The sequence below is a fragment of the Coregonus lavaretus genome, assembly GCF_964263955.1.
Source record: "Coregonus lavaretus genome assembly, chromosome: 6".
In the NCBI taxonomy this organism is placed as follows: Eukaryota; Metazoa; Chordata; class Actinopteri; order Salmoniformes; family Salmonidae; genus Coregonus; species Coregonus lavaretus.
The window spans coordinates 30,168,669-30,188,221 of record NC_139993.1 but is presented as its reverse complement, the minus strand read 5'-3'; the positions used below and the strand labels follow the sequence as shown (position 1 = coordinate 30,188,221).

At 43.7% G+C, this 19,553-nt stretch overlaps 1 protein-coding gene across 1 annotated transcript in view; it reads left to right on the top strand.

Annotated features, from left to right (window-relative positions):
- Positions 1 to 1,832: 1,832 nt before the first annotated feature.
- The window catches only part of LOC311131590 (glutamate receptor ionotropic, NMDA 3B-like), a gene marked incomplete at both ends in the record, with an annotated part of 95,612 nt that continues 77,891 nt past the window's right edge, over positions 1,833 to 19,553 (top strand). Inside the window, one exon of the mRNA XM_084164658.1 lies at positions 1,833 to 2,285. Within this exon, the coding sequence (XP_084020784.1) occupies positions 1,833 to 2,285 (453 nt within the window). The remainder of the gene's footprint in view (positions 2,286 to 19,553) is intronic.

The following is a 19,553-nucleotide window of genomic DNA, read 5'->3' as shown; positions in this document are numbered from 1 at the left end:
TGTCAGAATTGTTCATTCAGTATCAGTTTATCTACACAGGGTTTTTAATCAGGCTGGTATCAACTGGTAATTTTTTTTTTTTTTTTTTTCACCTTTATTTAACCAGGTAAGCCAGTTGAGAACAGGTTCTCATTTACAACTGCGACCTGGCCAAGATAAAGCAAAGTAGTGCAATAAAAACAACACAGAGTTACATATGGGGTAAAAAACATAAAGTCAGAAATACAACAGAAAATATATATACAGTGTGTGCAAATGTAGCAAGTTATGGAGGTAAGGCAATAAATAGGCTATAGTGCAGAATAATTACAATAGTATTAACACTGGAATGCTAGATGTGCAAGAGATTATGTGCAAATAGAGATACTGGGGTGCAAAAGAGCAAAATAAATAACAATATAGGGATGAGGTAGTTGGGTGGGCTAATTTCAGATGGGCTGTGTACAGGTGCAGTGATCGGTAAGGTGCTCTGACAACTGTAATAATTAGTTACATGGTCTGAATATTAGATTTCTGTGAATGTGTCTTTACAGCACCTTGTCTTTGCATTCATCCAGTAGCAGAAATCATTGTTTTGAGCACCATGATATTGACTTTTGTTTTACATTTCAAGAACGCTTCACAAAGCAATCCACATAAATATATTTTGTTTATCATAACCAAATTACAGTCCACATTTAAATTAGCTGGAGGCCTTTTAGATAATGTGCATCAAGTCTATTGCTGATACACAATGAGTATATCTATTTCATTATGTATTTCAACATGCACTTTGACTATAAAGGTCACACTTCACATCTTAATTGTGATTACATAAGTACACCTGATATAGCCTAATTGTGTTATGTGTAATTGCACACATTGACATTGAAATGCAGGTGTAATTACATTGTTTAAAGGATACTTTACGTGAATCCAATCAATTTATTAACTTGATGAAAAAGTAATTGTCATTTCCACATCAAAATAATATATAGCTATATCAAAATCAGTTTATATAGGCTTTAGATTGTGCTTTATTTCAAGACATGTTACCCATGGACAATTTATGACTTGGTAATAAATAAAACAACCACAGAGGAACTGTCCAGGTTGATTCAGTGCAGTTTCCCAAAGTTAGTTTGGCCTCTAGCTGAGACGGTATTTTATCCTGCATTTAAAAGCAGATTTACCCATGTCCTGTGCGTGTGCCAAGTCATCCGACGCAGGCGCAATTCTGCTTTTTGGTCCAATCACTTGCTCACTCTCAGGAGTGTCACATCTCATTTTGGACATTCATAACATATTTTTTCCTCAGCACGACCTTTGATGACCGGATGTATTTCTGTAAATACATTTGGAATTGAGCGGAACCGTTTTTTTTAAGGTTGAAATTTAATCAATGAATGCCACCCAAAAAAAAAATCACAAAGGGTGTTTTAACGTTTAAAAATATATATATATGAGATAGTTATGCTATTTAATGACGTGGTTCAACTTTTTGATAAAACTAGTAAGTTAAAAAAGTGCAAGTTCCAAAAAAACACATTTTATCATTATTTTCATGTTGGCAACACGCATGTGTTAATTTGTCAATACCCGGTCCAATACTCCCGCCTCAGGACTGCTGCTCAGCTGGTGTTCTCCGAGGATGACAGTCCAGCGGAATCTACGCCTTTCCATTGTGCACCCCCTCCCCTTCTAGTCACACATTCACACTGTAACTCCATCTGTAGATTACAGGTAATATCATCGTCGAAAAAGGACCTTACATCAAAGAAAAGGGAAGAAAGAAATAAGGCAAGCAATGCTATCTTCTGACAATATCTCATTCAGTTTGAGAGCGCAGCAGGATGAATTTAATCTTCTCAAGATTCTTGGCATACTTTTACTTCGGATTCCAAGTTATTCTACAGTTCTTCATCGACCCTTGTCACCCCCATCCCCAGCCGTGCCACATTCTGGCGCAGATAGGACACACCGTGCGCCTTGGTGCCCTTCTGCCAACCCGCCAGCCGGCCAGAGTGCAGGCTGCCCTGAACCGTGCCCTCACCGGTCTCGTTCAAACGGGGGACAACTTTCTTCCTTACAACCTGAGCCTGGAAGTGGTTCCTCGAGAGCCGGCCAACGGAGACCCGGAGTCCCTTTTCAGGTGTGTTTGTCAGGCTATCGTTGTTCAGGGGGTCTCCGCTGTTCTCGCCTTCCCCCAGACCCAGGAAGAGATCGTACAAGTGGAATTTATGGCTTCTTTTTTGGAAATCCCTTTTATAAGCATCATTGAACACGGAGAGCCTCTGAAAACACAGGTAACACATTTACATTCAGTTATGTCACAGCTGAAGTAGTCTTTACAGTGTTTGTGCTGCCACAGTAAACTTAGTAAATTCAAATGCCTGTTCGTTATGGTGCGCCACTGTGCGCAAAAGTGTCGCGCTGCATTTTCCCTAAACCCAATCGAAACCAAGGGGGTGAATGTGCAGTTAACATGGTTTTGTGGAGATATAGCCTATATAAAACATTTGTGGATAGATATTGTGAAAAGAGCACATTAATATAGTGGCAGTATAGTCTCATGGCAACTATCCACTATTTTGCCTCTCCCAACTGTTGCCTTTCTCGATTTCTACCACCATGTCAGGGTTTTGATTCTTGTAATATTACATTTTCCCTGTGAACTGAGATTTTGTTTTCAAGGGAGATTTTATTCAAAGGGTGTAGTTGTTGACCTGATCAAGTACAAGGTCTGTCTCGGTAGCACACTGCGCGAGAGCGCACTGATTGTACCTCCAAAAATGATTTCCATCAGACCTGAAGCTATTAATTTCTCATTTAGCAGAATACATTGTCAATGTGTGTTTGCTTTAGGGCCATAATGTGGTGCTGCAACCTGCTCTCAGAGCATTTGATATTACTCTGTACATAAATCGAAACACTCCATTTAGTATGATATGTTAGTTTTAGTTATGTATTAATTTGTGGATGGCCATCATCCATTTCGTATGATATGTTACGAATTACAATTTGTATTATACTGAACAAAAATATAAACGCAACATGTAAAGTGTTGATCCCTTTGTTCATGAGCTGAAATAAAAGATCCCAGAAATGTTCCATATGCACAAACAGCTTATTTCTCTCCAATTTTGTGCACAAATTTGTTTATATCCCCCTGTTATTGAGCATTTCTCCTTTGCCAAGATAATCAATCTACCTGACAGGTGTGGCATATCAAGAAGCTTATTAAACAGCATGATCATTACACAGGTGCACCTTGTGCTGGGGACAATAAAAGGCCACTCTAAAATGTGCAGTTTTGTCACACAACACAATGCCACAGATGTTTTGAGGGAGCGTGCAATTGGCATGCTAACTGTAGGAATGTCCACCAGAGCTGTTGCCAGATAATTTAATGTTCATTTCTCTGCCATAAGCCGCCTCCAACATTGTTTTAGAGAATTTGGCAGTACGTCCAAACAGCTTCACAACCGCAGACCACGTGTAACCACGCCAGCCTAGGACCTCCACATTCGGCTTCTTCACCTGCGGGATCGTCTGAGAACAGCCACCTGGACAGCTGATGAAACTATGGGTTTGCACAAATGAAGAATTTCTGCACAACTTGTCAGAAACCGTCTCAGGGAAGCTCATCTGCGTGCTCGTCATCCTCACAAGGGTCTTGACCTGACTGCAGTTCGGCGTCATAAACGACTTCAGTGGGCAAATGCTCACCTTCGATGGCCACTGGCACGCTGGAGAAGTGTGCTCTTCACGGATTAATCCCAGTTTCAACTGTTCCGGGTAGATAGTAGACAGCGTGTATGGCGTTGTGTGGGCGTGCGGTTTGCTGATGTTAACGTTGTGAACAGAGTGCACCATGGTGGCGGTGGGGTTATGGTATGAGCAGGCATAAGCTACGGACAAGGAACACAATTCCATTTTATCGATGGCAATTTGAATGCACAGAGATAACATGATGAGATCCTGAGGCCCATTGTTGTGCCATTCATCCGCCGCCATCACCTCATGTTTCAGCATGATAATGCACAGTCCCATGTCGCAAGGATCTCTACACAATTCCTGGATGCTGAAAATGCCCTAGTTCTTCCATGGCCTGCATACTCACCAGATTGGTCACCCATTGAGCAAGTTTGGGATGCTCTTGATCGGCGTTTACAACAGCGTGTTCCAGTTCCCGCCAATATCCAGCAACTTCGCACAGCCATTGAAGAGGAGTTGGACAACATTCCACAGGCTACAATCAACAGCCTGATCAACTCTATGCGAAGGAGATGTTGCGCTGCATGGTGGTCACACCAGATACTGACTGGTTTTCTGATCCACGCCACTACCTTTTTTTAAAGGTATCTGTGACCAACAGATTTAATTTTTTTTACATTTTAGTCATTTAGCAGACGCTCTTATCCAGAGCGACTTACAGTTAGTGAGTGCATATATGTATTCCCAGTTATGTGAAATCCGTAGATTAGGGTCTAATGAATGTATTTCAATTGATTGATTTCCTTATATGAACTGTAACTCAATAACATTTTTGAAATTGTTGCATGTTGTGTTTATATTTTAGTTCGGTGCATGTGTTACGAATTTGCTAAAGGTACTAAATATTACGAATTTGCGAAACGTTTGATATGTTACGAATTCTAGCTAGGTGACTAACGTTAGCTAGCTGGCTAATGTTAGCTAGGCTTGGGGTTAGGGGTTAAGTTTAGGAGTTAGGTTAACCTCTTAAGGATCTGACCCTTTTTTTCAATTTTCGCCTAAAATGACATACCCAAATCTAACTGCCTGTAGCTCAGGACCTGAAGCAATGAAATGTAATATTCTTGATAGCATTTGAAAAGAAACACTTTGAAGTTTGTGTAAATGTTAAATTAATGTAGGAGAATATAACACATTAGATCTAGTAAAAGGTAATGTTTTTTTTGTTCCATCATCTTTGAAATGTAAGAGAAAGGCCATGATATAACATTGCAGTTTAGGCGCAATTTAGATTTTGGCCACTAGATGGCAGCAGTGTTTTTGCAAAGTTTCAGATTTATTATTTTGTATCAAGTCTGCCCAAATATGCCGACTTGGTCAATTGATATATTTTCCAGTACATAACTATAGAGAACTTACAAAAATGATATTGGAATACAAAATGTAAGTTTACACACTCCCTGGAATGTCATACATGATGGATCATTAGCTTATACACTAACTTTCACACATCTAGATGGCCGGGCGGGGTGGGTGTGGAGCCAGAGACATCAGGGGTTCAAACTGTAGAACCCAGATCCTACATTTGAATATAAAAATAGATTTTATCAAACAAAACTATGCTACATTTTATCTCTGGGACCCTTAGGATGACAAATCAGAGCAAGATTACTGAATGTAAGTACATTATTTACCTTCAGAGGTGAATGTATCAAGCTAGGTGCCGTGATACGTTTTTTGTTGTTGCGCACTCTCATCAAACAATATCATAGTCATTTTTTCACTGTAATAGCTACTGTAAATTGGACAGTGTGGTTAGATTAACAAGAATGTACGCTTTCTGCCTGTATAAGACATGTCTATGTCCTGGAAAGTTTGATGTTACCCACAACAGTCATGCTAATCACATTAGCACACGTTAGCTCAACCATCCCGTATACGGGACACCGATCCCATAGAGGTTAAAGGGTTAAGGTTAGGGGAAGGGTTAGCTGAAAGAGTTAAGGTTAGGGTTAAGGCTTCCGCATGCTTCCCAGCCGAAACAGTTCGGAAGAGTTTGTGCATATATTATGACGACATTTTGTGACGTTTCTGTTCGTTCTGAACTTCGGTGAGGGTTTTTCCGGCTGTTCGGGCACACAACAGTTTTTCTAGAGGCAAGCCGGAGTCTACGCCCCTTTGTCAGTGCTTGGTCAACATTAGAGATTTTTCAATAAAGTCTTTGTTGTCATTCAATGAGAGACGGCTCGTTTTCATGATTTTTGTTTTGTTGAGAAATACTGCACCACACAGCTTAGTTAGATGTAAAATTGCGTGACTAAGATCTCGGCAAAAACATCAAAATTAAAAAATGTGTCTTAGATCAAATCTGACTATTTTTAGTAAGTGTATACTGGCTATGGCGTCTCAAAATGGGCAAACAGTACTGTTGTCACTTTTGTCTCGTTTTTCAAGCGAATGTCTTTTAAGGGAGTATGCGAGCACACTCGTTCGTTAGCCTAGCCGACTTCAGCTAGCCACCAGCCGAACTGAAGCATGCTGACCCTTTAGGGGAAGGGTTAGCTAACATGCTAAGTAGTTGCAAAGTAGCTAAAAAGTAGTAAGTAGTTGAAAAATGCTAAAGTTGTTCATGATGAGATTCGAACTCGCAACCTTTAGGTTGCTAGTTGTTTGCGTTACACACCCACCCATCCACCCCAACCAACCACCCTACTTTTGTTTTTGCCATCTGTAACCATCTGTCTTATGGAACCATACCAAACGTAACATCTCATACTAATTTGAGTGTCCCGGATTTACTTTTACTATGTTACGTCTAGTCAATGAGACCAGGCTGGATTATGTGCTCATTGTGCTGTGTGAAATGCCTTTGGCCACTGCAGACTACTGGTAACTGGTTATTGATTTGACCTATATGAGCCTTCTTGATGACATAGAATGAGCTACAGCTAATCAGTATATTATAGCAACACAGGAGGCATCATCCTGAGGCAGAGTTCATATTATTTATGCCTGTCAGTTGTCATGTTTTTACATTAATACCTGACAATGACTGCTTTACACACACACACACTTCCATCTGTATATTTGACTTTAGAGCAATGTGAAGCAACGTGACTTTCATGGTAAAATAGCTCCGCAATGATTTGCCTCAAAATTATGCAGATCGGTAACTTCCATAGGGACCATGACATTGCTCATTCACCTTGTTGGTAAGGGACAAGGCCATGTACTTGTGAGAGAATTTCACCATCTTTCATTCAAAATGTCTCTCAAAAGATGTATGATTTCACAGTGTCAGTGGATTTGGTTTTGCTATTTCCTTTGGTATGCAAGGGAGACGACGTGCACATCTTAAAATCATAGCCAGCTGGAAGATTCCTTTTGAGCACTGCAAGCTCTGTACTCTTGGGGAGAGCTGTCCCTAAAATATGAGAGAGAGAGAGAGAGAGAGAGGTGGGAAGTGCAGTCACAGTATCCGTACACCGATTGAAAACTTGTACTCTTGTCTCGTTTTGTATTCCTCGGCCCCTTTCCGTTTTGCCATCAAAACCAAGCTCACATCACAACTATGGCTAATGGTGCATCCTACAGTATACAACCTCCAGCCCTGTCATGGCTTTCAGAGAGAGGCCTGCAGTTTGATCAGCACTACATGAGATGACAGGGGGTTTGCCTTGGCACTGGCAGTTCCTTTCTGACCCTTCAGGTCAGCTATTACCCTGCCTGTCATGCTATGTTGGCTCTAATGCACCTGTCCCAGGTTTAAGAGACTGGATGAACCTGTCAGGCAGCCTGCCATAGCATGATGTGTCAGAGTGCTCACTCTGACAGTTTCAGCAGGAGTCTCTAGCTGTGGTACTCCCGTGGTTGTTCTCTCGCTCTGTCTGTCTGTCTCTCTCTCTCTGTCTCTCTCTCTCATTTGTCTCTGGGTGCATCCCTTCTTTCCTTACTGGCAGTAATCTGAAGGAACTGGACAGCTGTGTACGCAGATGGGCAGTAGGCATCCTCCATATTGCGTTCACCTATCCCGTGTCTTCATATCAGTGCAGATAAAGGAGAGGAGGGAAAGCCGCTTTAGGTTATCGAAAAACACCTTTAGCTGTATGTCTCTGTGCCTTGTCAGTTTGTGTTTGTCAGTTATTCTTTGTAAGATGTGCAGTGTGTTTTAAGTCTTTTGTTGATGTGATTGTAGGCCACGTGATTGTGTGGACTTTTCTTCCAGCTGTTGACACGCCTGTCCTGATATGTGCATAGTTGCTATGTCAGTGTGTCTGTGTACTATTGAACTTGGCAGACCTTTCCAGTTTCAGACGGCTTACATCACAAGGTACTTTAACAAATTAAAAGGAAAAAAATCACACACTGTAAATCTTAGGGTGGGCAGGGAAAAGTGCACACATTTGTCTTGTTTAATGTCTGCCCATTAAAATCGATTTGGAGGGTTCCTTAACTGACTGTGAAATGATCACTGGGCTGAATGGGGAAAGAGATGGGAGGCAGAACGTACACACAGTCCGCCCACCTGGAGTGTTTTGTACCAATTCACTTGACTTCCTCAGTAGCACCTCATAATGGTATGATCAGCAGCAGATGAAACTTGTCAGAATTATTCATGGAAATTTATGACAACAATTTCACAATGTCATGACACACAGCATTACTAATTGTAATTATTTTGCACTATAGCCTATTTATTGCCTTACCTCCATAACTTGCTACATTTGCACACACTGTATATATATTTTCTGTTGTATTTTTTGACTTAGTTTTTTTACCCCATATGTAACTCTGTGTTGTTGTTTTTATCGCACTGCTTTGCTTTATCTTGGCCAGGTCGCAGTTGTAAATGAGAACTTGTTCTCAACTGGCTTACCTGGTTAAATAAAGGTGAAATAAAAAATATATAAAAAAACAGCAGTGGACAATCATGAACGCCACCTTCATGGTTAACCAACAAGCCAACCTCCCAGTAAATCACTGCATGTGTCATGCCAGTGTTTAGGAATTTGCCATGATCTGACATTAATATTATTGCAGGAGTCATTTTACATTTACATTTACGTCATTTAGCAGACGCTCTTATCCAGAGCGACTTACAAATAGGCATGTCCTGTTAATGAAAGTCCTATGTAGGGGTTATCTGAGGTCCTGATGAGTCCCCTTGCTCCACTAGGAGCTAAAAGGAAAGGAATAAGTCATGTCATGTAGGGTTTATGACATGGCCTTTTGATGTCTTACTCTGCTTTCAAACCAACTTTTATGAATAGGAATGATCCCTGTGGTAGGATGTAATTTATTCAATGTCTACACGTCATAGTTTTATGTAGGTCATATACTGCGTTCAGTGTTTTATACATTGTGTTTCACACAATATAAAGGTGGCACAAATAGCCTTTTAATCCTGTGAAAAGTGTGAAGGTGGCATGTGGGAATGGCATCACATGCATGGGGCAGAGCAGAGATGGCAATCTCACAGACACAATAAAGTCCCTTTCCCTCGCCTTCTTCAGTCTGCCAATCAGTCTAAAAGCTCTCATTGGTCTGCACTGTGGCGCATGTTGTGTAACAAAAAATTAATGAATGTGAGTAATAGAGAGGGCTTGTAGAACACAATGCCTTAGAAAGGGGGTATTGGCTGGCTTCAAGCTCCTTTGAGATGCATATTAGTGCCTAGAGCAGAGTCTACTTTAGATCAGATACTGAGATAGAACTACAGGCTCTGTGAGGGGATTGAGCTGAAAGATGGTCCCTGCTGTTCTGGTGAAATGTTTGCTTTAACAAGCATGGTGAGGTCTTGCAAACTGAGGTTGTCATACTTTGCTTTCCTGGGCGAGTTCGCCGGCTGCACTTGTAATGCAATCGTGCCTAATAAAAGAACAGATCATCACTTAAGATGTGAGAGGCAGCCTGTTTTGACGCTTTGACAGTTGAATCACTATCAAACCCCTGTAATCTGTTTGAAGATTTGCTCTTGTTTGAGTGTGTTATTAGTAGTGGTATTTCTTATGGCAAGCAGACATGATTGTGGATGCTCTTGACTAGAGCTAAACCCCTAATTATTTGCTCAATGGAAATGGTCTTAGTGAGTGTGACAGGCAATTAACGTTGCCAGTTTTATATGTTGGTAATACTGCACAATGATTAAGCTAATACACCCACACAGTAGGTACCACGTCCTTCTTTTAAGATTAAAATACCAAGCTGTGATGTACCTCTAATGCAAACAGCATTAAAAGTAATCAAACCATGTTCTCATTTGAGAACTCTTGAGACATTGGGGATGACATTAACTTTCATGGTGCCTTTTTTCTGCTACAGTCGGGCCAAGTGGATTGATTCTCAGAAATATTCAGCAATTTGCCCCCCTTTTTCTTTATAATCCTAGAATCTCATTGAATGTTATTTCTCAGTGGTTCAGCACTGGGCTTTTTTCTCAGTAGGTCTTTACATTTAATGAATCGTCTGTCCCAGAGAAATGTTTACAGATAAGTTTGCAGAAAAATGCATATTGGAGAGAAATGGATTTGGCTTCAGGGTTCAAATAGATCTCTTGCTCCGTCCCAACATTAGAGGGCAAAGGTACAACTTTCAGAGAGGTTAACTTTCCTCCTTATGCAACTTACTTGAGTATAGCATTTAATTAGGATTATCTTGAGTGAGATTCTTGACTGCTTTGTTAAATAGGGGGAAAAGCCCGGGTGTGAAAGCTCTTTTTTGTCAATGTGTTTCTTTACTACCCAAGCCGAGCTTTGCTGTCAGCAGCAGAAGCTCGGCTTGCAGTGGTTGAAGTCAAGGCAGGCCCAGTGCATTAGCGGAAAAAGGTCTGAGTCAGTAGACTCCTGAGCACCAAAGATAGAGGCCTGCCTTTCATGCCGCAGGTCCAGTTTACCGCTCAAGGGACAAAAGGCAGGGAGCGCAACGATTAAAACTCCCCCTCCCCAAGACTTTGCCACTTGCAGAACTAGACATGAGTCATCAAAGGCTATTTGGTGCTCTAATGCCTAGCAAAGGTTATTAAAGAGAAGGGACCTGGTTTGACACCCCTGATTCTTCTATTAATCTTCAGATGCGCATTGCCATTTCAGGCAGAATCTGAAATTTGACCTATTTCTGTTTGATATTTACCTCACCAATAAGATAAGTTGCTGATAGTACTAAGAGGCTGAACAGACACTAGGCGGGTGTTGGCAAACATGAGAAAAGGGATTCAGAATATGCTGACATATACAGTAGCTCCATTTCCCTTTCTTCCAGGAGTAAGCACATAAATACACATCCTGTTCCCCATAGAAATCTTTCTATTTTTCATCTTATTTTTCATATTTTCTCTCTCTTCATCATGCAAACACAGATTCACCATAATTGCAGTCTGTTACTCCACTCAGAGGTGACCATTGCAGCCCTGTCCTAACAGCTCCAGTCTGCTTCTCCTAGCTGTGCAGAGAGAGGTGTGAAATACCTGGCGGAGATAACTGGTAATTGCTCACAGGTGGAGGAGAGTGATGGGCAGTGTTAGGATCTGGCTAAGGTTAGGGTTACAGACCCAGGGGAGACTGGCTGGGAAAATCAGGTTGCTGCCGGAAGAGGTGTTTGAGGGGCCAAGAAAGGCACTCATCCTTTGCTTCGAATGGAGACCCCCATTACCCCAGGGCAGTAATGGGGACATTGCCCGGCAAAGGGTCCTTTAGATGCAGAAGACAAGATGGAGGTGAAGACTGGACTAGGGGACAGAAAGGTCTGTTTATTTTTAAGATAATCTCGTAATGATACTGCTGTAAACGTAGGGTTGTTTATTAGGCTTGGGCGGTATCCAGATTGTCATACCTTAATACCGACCTTGTGCCATATTGGGATATTTGGTAATACTGGCATTGAACGCAAGGGGCGCTGTTTTCAAACCCCACTGAAGCTCTGTAATCCGAAGGTTAGCAATGCTAACAAGAACATGTAAAATTCTATAGAGAATGCTAACTAAATGCTATAGTCTCTAACCTAAACTATACAAGTAACAAAAAAATGCTACTCACAGTTTGCTGCACGCACAAATCAAATCTTAGCCAGCAAGGCTCTTGATCCAGGAGCAGATTCTCTGCTGTTACCAAGCAAATGCTTGATTTTGGAAGAAGCTAAGCACTTAGCTAGATAGCTAACTAGCTACTAAATTACCAAACCAAATGAGCAACTGCATAGCATTTAGCACATTTTAGACAGTTAACTTAATAGTTATAAGATATCTAGCTGGCAAACATTTAGTTGTGAATTCTATACTGTAACTAGATCACCTGGCACGTGCTGCACAACAGTGAGTGACTCACAAGGCTCTGGTCTCTCGTCGTAGTGTGCTTGTAAACAAACACCACGTGACCGGTAAGCTTCATAATGAGAAATTATGTGACAGGTGAAATAAAGAACGCAATCTTTATCTTCTAACATATTGCACAAGTTGACTGCAGGTATTTACTTTAAAGGTAGCTACAAATATTCAAATGTATTAAAAAAACTTCCAAGATATAATTTAAACGGTATTGAGTGTTGACGGTATTGAAAAACCGTCCCGTGGTTTTTTCCAAATACCCCGGTATACGGTATACCGCCCAAGCCTATTGTTTATCATTGTTTGCCACCCCCCTCAACGGTCGGCCAGCGGTAGAGCTAACTGGATCTGTCCCATCTTGGTATCAGGTTAGTGGCTCCGTTTAACAATGACAGTTACGCAATGACACTGGACTGCTACTCTGGTTTGGACCTGAAAAACCGCCCTTGGTCCAATATACATCATCTGGGCTTTTCTGCTAATTACTTTTTAAAACCACAAATGAACCGAGAAGGATAAACTCACCCATAGTAAATCATGTCCAAAATGCAATGGATGTCAGCGTGGTTGAGTGAAAGACAGCGACTCTCCGTTTGGGCTGATCTCTGACCCACTAGCTCCTCCCTCGGTAAGAGGGGAATAAGGTAACCTCAGAGTTACATACAAGGATACTTTATTGACACACACACACGGATGAAATGTACATGGAATGTTAGTGGTTCTGTAGAAATAAATGAAAATACTGTACATATGTAATCACAAGAGCGGTAATAACGGTAATAAAGGACTGTATAAATGGCATATAATCCCTGTACAAGTTTACAGGTTACAAGCTATACAGAGGCAGCGTACAAAATGCAACAATAACTAACTATTAAGAACAATATATACATGTCACACAACTCACTTTGTGCACACACACACCATCCAAAGAGATGTTATTGAGTCCAGTTGTTGATCGGCAGAGACAGAGATGTTGCTCTCTGTCACTGCTCAAGGGAGAGGCAGGAGTTGGGGATCTGGGACCCAAGCTGACTGCCTGTGATTGGCTGACCCCACGGTGTGATAAGGCCCCTGGCAACCATGACCCCTAGCAACCAATTGGTGGCCTCCCGAGTGGCGCAGTGGCCTGCTGTTCCCCCAGTGCAGGAACCAGAGAAGGGATCAGGACCAGGTGATGGACTCAGGGTTAAGGCCGGGTCAGGAATCAGTGGTGGTAGGTTTGGGGAGTCCAGCGGCAGCAGGGCCAGCGCTGGTGCTGGGTCAGGCGGTGCATACTGGACAGGGAGTTCTTGAAAGCCCGTGCTGGGACCCAGTGCTGTGGCGGGGTCGGGAGAAGATGGGCCCTCAGGAGATGGTGTGAGTCATGGACTGGGTGCTGCAGCTCGGGCCCCCGATGGGCCCGGGTCAGGATGGTTCTTTGGGTGTAGCAGCAGGCGGGTCAGGTTGGTCCACTGGGGGCTGCTGCATTGGCGTCTGCGGGATAGAGGACATCGCTGAGGACTCTAGTGCTGGCGGCTGCCGGGTGGGCTTGAGGGCAGATGACTGCTGGGTCAGCTGGGGTTCTGGCTGCTGCTGGCCTAATAAAAGGGCCTACGGCCCTTGGCTAGCTGGGGTTGCTGACAGAGGCACCAGCTGGGGTGCTGTCTCCGTTGTCAGCTGAAGTGCTGGCTCGAGCACTGGTGGCGAATGGAATGGATGTCGCTGGGCCACACACAGGCAGTAAAACAGCAGGATCTGTGGTGCTGGGTGTGGTGGAAGAGGTTCTTGCTCTGCTATATAAAGCCTGGGAGGCGGCAGAACCTCCCTGTGGGCTGCCACCGGCGCCCCCAACGTTGGGGCTGCCCTGTATTGTCCTAGGCACTGGGAAGCCAGGCGTAACAACTCAGGATTTCGCTGCTGTAGGAATGACATGAACATCATCTTGCGCTCCTGCTTCCACAAGTCAGCTTGTTGCAGACCACCACGTGGTAATAGGGAGGAGACGGGGTGATGGTATGCGATATATCTGACCGGAGATGTCCCCTTCTGGCTATGTTGAGGTGATGCTGCAGGACCACAGTGGGCAGACATCCCTAGCCAAGTATGTCCATGCTCAGTCCCTCCACCTGATCCGCTCAGCAACGTTGTTGGGGCCGAATAGGTGATATACAGTATGCTGGCTCGAGCATTTTCACAAGGTGCTGAAAAAAAAACTATTATTCTCACCAACCGAGAATGGGCGCATATCCGCGGCTATAAACATACTTACTGCACACGAAGGTGTGTTTTTGTTTTTTTGCGTTTCCATCTTGCTCCGGTGGTAAGAATACTGGGGTGATGTTGGCGTAAATGTGTCAACATGTTTGAGGTGTTGGCAGCTCCATAGGCTATTCTCATTGAGCAGTGATGACATACTCTCTCTGTCCATCGCCGTTATAATCTACTGGGAAACCAAAATGTTCCCAAATGGGAGATTTAAACGATGATGGAGAATCCTCCTGGTTTATCGACCACACCACTCGCCATCGTACAGAACTAGCTCCCGGCTGTGCCTCACAAAAGGACAGTTTGAAATTCGCCAATTAAGATTTGAATTTTGATTACAACGTGCGCATAGGTTCTAATTGTTTTAACGGAATAGCTCAGTTTTACTCAAGAGGCAGACAACGCAGTGTAAGCATAGGCCTAGTGTACATTTAAAAAATATATATATTAATTCGGGTTCACAGTGCAGACCGAACCGAGGTCCCCTAACCATATGGTAGGAATATGTGTACTGTTGTGTACAGTTACACCCCTACTAGCAACCAATCAGTGGTCAGGGCTCTAGGTGTGAGGTGCCAGTTTACAACCCCCCTGGCCTGCTTGGCTCCAGTGGGGGAGGGGAGCCTACTGCAGAAGTTAGAAAGTTGCATAGTTTGTGTCTCTGAGGGCTGTGAGATGGTGTGCTGAAGGCGTCTACATGCTTCCCAGCCGAAACAGTTCGGAACAGTTTGTGCATATATTATGACAACATTTTGTGACGTTTTTGTTCGTTTTGGACTTCGGCAAAGGTTTTTCCAGCTGTTCGGGCACACAACATTTTTTTTTTTTCTCGAGGCAAGCCAAAGTCGGTTGCCGAAGTCTACGCCCCCTCGTCAGCGATTGGTCAACAGTAGGGATTCTTCAATGAAGTACCTGTTTTCATTCAATGAGAGACGACTCGTCCTCATGCACATTTTTTCACTTGAGAAATACTGCACCAAACATCCTAGTCAGGGCTTTGAAATCAAGCCTAGATGTTGTAGTTTTGATACTGATCTGAATGGTATCTACTGTTTGGCAAAAAATCTATACTCCCATTTGTTGTTGTTAGGGCTGCATTATCTCAAATCTAACTAAACAGAGATTCATCGGAGCGGCTTATGCATGTATTCATATAATTTCCCAGGGACATTCTGGAATAACTACTGGTGGTTTGGTTGTTGCTTGGAAATGCAGAGCTTGTTTTTGTTTAGTGAAAGTTTTTTTTTTTTTTTTTACACTAGAGGCAGACTGTACCCAATCTCTGTATTGTTTGGGCAAGACTGTTGTTGCGCTTTTCCTTGATAAACATTTTTGTAGTTGTTGATAAATTTTTTGTAAGGGAAAATTAAGTCAGAGATGTCAAAGTGGATATTACAAACTTCAGAAGCCTTTTTAAACCTCAAATGCACTACAAGTTTTAAATTTCATGCAATTTCCTTAAAGTACTCCTGCAACAGGGTGATCAAATTAAGTTCCTACACCTGTATAACGCAGTCACAAACAAGTCTATTTGATTTGCCCATTTTCCAATGTTCCCTCAGTGGAGTTTTATTTTATCACAGAGTAAGTTATCACTGTATTGTCTATTAATTTCACAACTTTGCTGAGAGAACGCCTTGGTACCATTTTCAAAACAGCATAGATCACAAAGACGCTATTCGATTACAACCACATAAACAAATGCAGGAAATAAAAGTGACAGGGCAGACTGTGCAATGACCCCCAATATGGCTTAGTGAGTGAGCATAAACAGTACATTTACGCTGTGTCATGCTGTCAGGCCCCTCTGTGTTATTTCTGATTCACGAAGCATGGTTATTGTGCCTTCATTACTCTTAGAAGCCCTCCAGTCTGTCTCATTGCATAGGAATTCAGCTCACAGTTTTTGTTGTTGGATGAAGCAGCACATTGAGCGAGAGACCAGACCAGCACCGGGGCTGGATGGAGTGTGCTGGCATCTCACTTCAGAGCTAATCCATTGTCTTCCCCTCTGACTGCAAACAGCGTTTTGGCAGGCACCGCCGCTCCCTGAATTCTGCATTTGACTCGTATGCCTGCCAAAGACTCCCATTCAGCCTTGCCACTGCACCCATGTTATTATCCAACCTCTAGTTGTGTTGAGCTCTTCTTGTTAATTTCACGACCACCATTTTCTAGACACAGTCTCGTTTGCCATCCCCTTGATTCTAAACAATCCCACTTTTGGTGATTGTATTGCAGAATTTGTCCAGTGTATTAGCCATATTGCTAATTTGCCCCGTCAATGCTAAAGTTGGGGTCTTCGTAAATGTAGCACTTAAGCTTGTACCACTGTATGCTCTCTCAAATAGACCAGGCACTTCAGCCAGGATCTGATTGAGCAAACAAAGAGTAAACTTAACCTGTGTAAACATCTTTGGCAAACAAATTCATGTTTGGAATGGTCAGTGTACTACTATCTGTGGCAGTCATCACCTCGCTCATGCTACGGCTTAGCAATGAAGGAAACGATATTCTTATGCAATGCTTTGATTTCACCGATCCAATTAATTATTTGATCAACCTGAAAGTTAATCCAGTCTTTTTGTGCCAGACAGTTCCCAATCTTAAGTGCCAATATCATTTAATGATATTTGACTGTCAATTTGGATACTCCTTGAATAGATTTCAGAAACATTTAATTTAGCAGTTAAGGTATGATATTTATATATTCCAGTTGTAAACCTAGTGGTTTTGTAAGAATTCATTACGTTGAGTAATTAACAGTATGCTGACTCATTAAAGGACAAAACACAGCGTCATATTTACATTTACATTTTAGTCATTTAGCAGACGCTCTTATCCAGAGCGACTTACAGGAGCAATTAGGGTTAAGTGCCTTGCTCAAGGGCACATCAACAGATTTTTCACCTAGTCGGCTCGGGGATTAGAACCAGTGACCTTTCAGTTACTGGCACAACGCTCTTAACCACTAAGCTACCTGCCGCCTCATATGATGTCAAATGCATCATACTGGCTGTATTTATGTATTTTGAAAGTTATATAAACTTGATTGCTGAAATGCTAAACATTTTGGGACTATATCAACCATGGACTAATGAAATAAATGTCAAAATATAGGTTTGGGGTGGAGTTTTCCTTTAACTGACATTAAGGGATTCATAAAGAGTCTGTAAATGGTTTATAATTATTTATTAATAATTAACTATAGGTTAATGTGAAATTGAATGTTCAACATTCTGAATCTATGTGTTTGTGAAGTGGTGATGCATGCTCTAAGGTTATACAGTTTCATTTAGTTTACTATGGATCAAGCATGAAATTAAAATGACTTAACTCAACATTGTCACCTCTATGCTTCTGTTAATCAGTTGTACAGAACTTATTTTTTGTTTCTTACACTGTCGATGTTTGTTGTTGACTCTGTCTTTCACTCCCCAAATGGGTTGAAATATTATTGATATACAGTGCCTTGCAAAAGTATTCAGACCCCTTGGATTTCTTCACATTTTATTGTGTTACAAAGTGGGATTAAAATTGATTTATTTGAAAAAAATGTTGTCAACAATCTACACAATACTATAAATGTCAAAGTGGAAGATTTTTTTTTTTTTTTTTAAATAGATGAATAAAAATGTAATAACTAAAATGTAGTCGTTGCATAAATAACGAAGCTTTTAGAGACTTACCCAAGAAAACTCAGCTGTAATCGCTGCCTGTCACGCCCTGGCTCTGGGGACTCTTATATGTTGAGCCAGGGTGTTAGTTTATATGTGTAGTGTCTATGTTTTGTTTTCTATGTGTTCTTGTTCTAGTTTATGTGTTTCTATGTTGGCCGGGGTGGTTCCCAATTAGAGACAGCTGTGGCTCGTTGTCTCTGATTGGGAACCATACTTAGGCAGCCTGTTTGGCACTTGTCTTTTGTGGGATCTTGTTCCGTGTAGGTTTGTGTTTATGACCGAGGACTTCACGTTTCGTTTTGTTGTTTTGTTCATAGTGTTAATAGTACTCAATAAAAGATGTACGCATTTCACGCTGCGCCTTGGTCCACTCATTACGACGATCGTGACAGAAGATCCCACCATACAAGGACCAAGCAGCGTGTGCAGGAGCAAACGCCTGGTAAGGAGCTGGAGAGGTTGGCGATGGCCCAGGTGGGCCAATGGTGGTCCTGGGAGGACATGTTCGCGGGCAAAGGGCCATGGGCTAAAGTTAAAGCCCTGGCGAGAGAGGAGGTACGGCGCCAACAGTGTCGTTGTCGGACAGGCGAGAGGCAACCCCAATACATTTTTTGGGGGGGGCACACGGCATGGACGACGGGGCTGCTGGAGGCAGCTACAGGGCGAGATTGTGGACTAGGAGAGAAGGCCACCAGGTTACGGGGGCCATTGGTCATTAGAGGGAAGGAGAGTGTAGAGGCACGGCGAGAGGTACTGGGGTGTGTTACCAGTCCGGTCCGGCCCGTTCCGGATCCCCGCACAAGGCCAGTGGTGTGTGTTCCCAGTACGGTCCGACCTGTTCCTGTCCCTCGCACCAAGCCTGTGATGCGCGTCGCCAGCCCGGCCCGGCCTGTTCCTGCCCCTCGCACCAAGCCTGTGGTGCGCGTCGCCAGCCCGGCCCGGCCTGTTCCTGCCCCTCGCACCAAGCCTGTGGTGCGCGTCGCCAGCCCGGCCCGGCCTGTTCCTGCCCCTCGCACCAAGCCTGGGGTGCGCGTCGCCAGCCCGGCCCGGCCTGGCCTGTTCCTGCCCCTCGGACCAAGCCTGGGGTGCGCGTCGCCTGCCCGGCCCGGCCTGTTCCTGCCCCTCGCACCAAGCCTGTGGTGCGCGTCGCCAGCCCGGCCCGGCCTGTTCCTGTCCCTCGCACCAAGCCTGTGGTGCACGTCGCCAGCCCGGTCCGGCCTGTTCCTGCTCCCCGCACCAAGCCTGTGGTGTGCGTCGCCAGCCCGGCCCGGCCTGTTCCTGCTCCCCGCACCAAGCCTGTGGTGCGCGTCGCCAGCCCGGCCCGGCCTGTTCCTGCTCCCCGCACCAAGCCTGTGGTGCGCGTCGTCAGCCCGGTCCGGCCTGTTCCTGCTCCCCGCACCAAGCCAGTGGTGCGCGTCGTCAGCCCGGTCCGGCCCGTTCCTGCTCCCCGCACCAAGCCAGTGGTGCGCGTCGCCAGCCCGGTCCGGCCCCTCCCTGCTCCCCGCACCAAGCCTGTGGTGCGCGTCGTCAGTCCGGCACAGCCCGTGCCTGTTTCACCGGTGCCTGGTCAGGTACCGGTCAGCTGCTCCACACCGGAGCCTAAGCAATCCGCT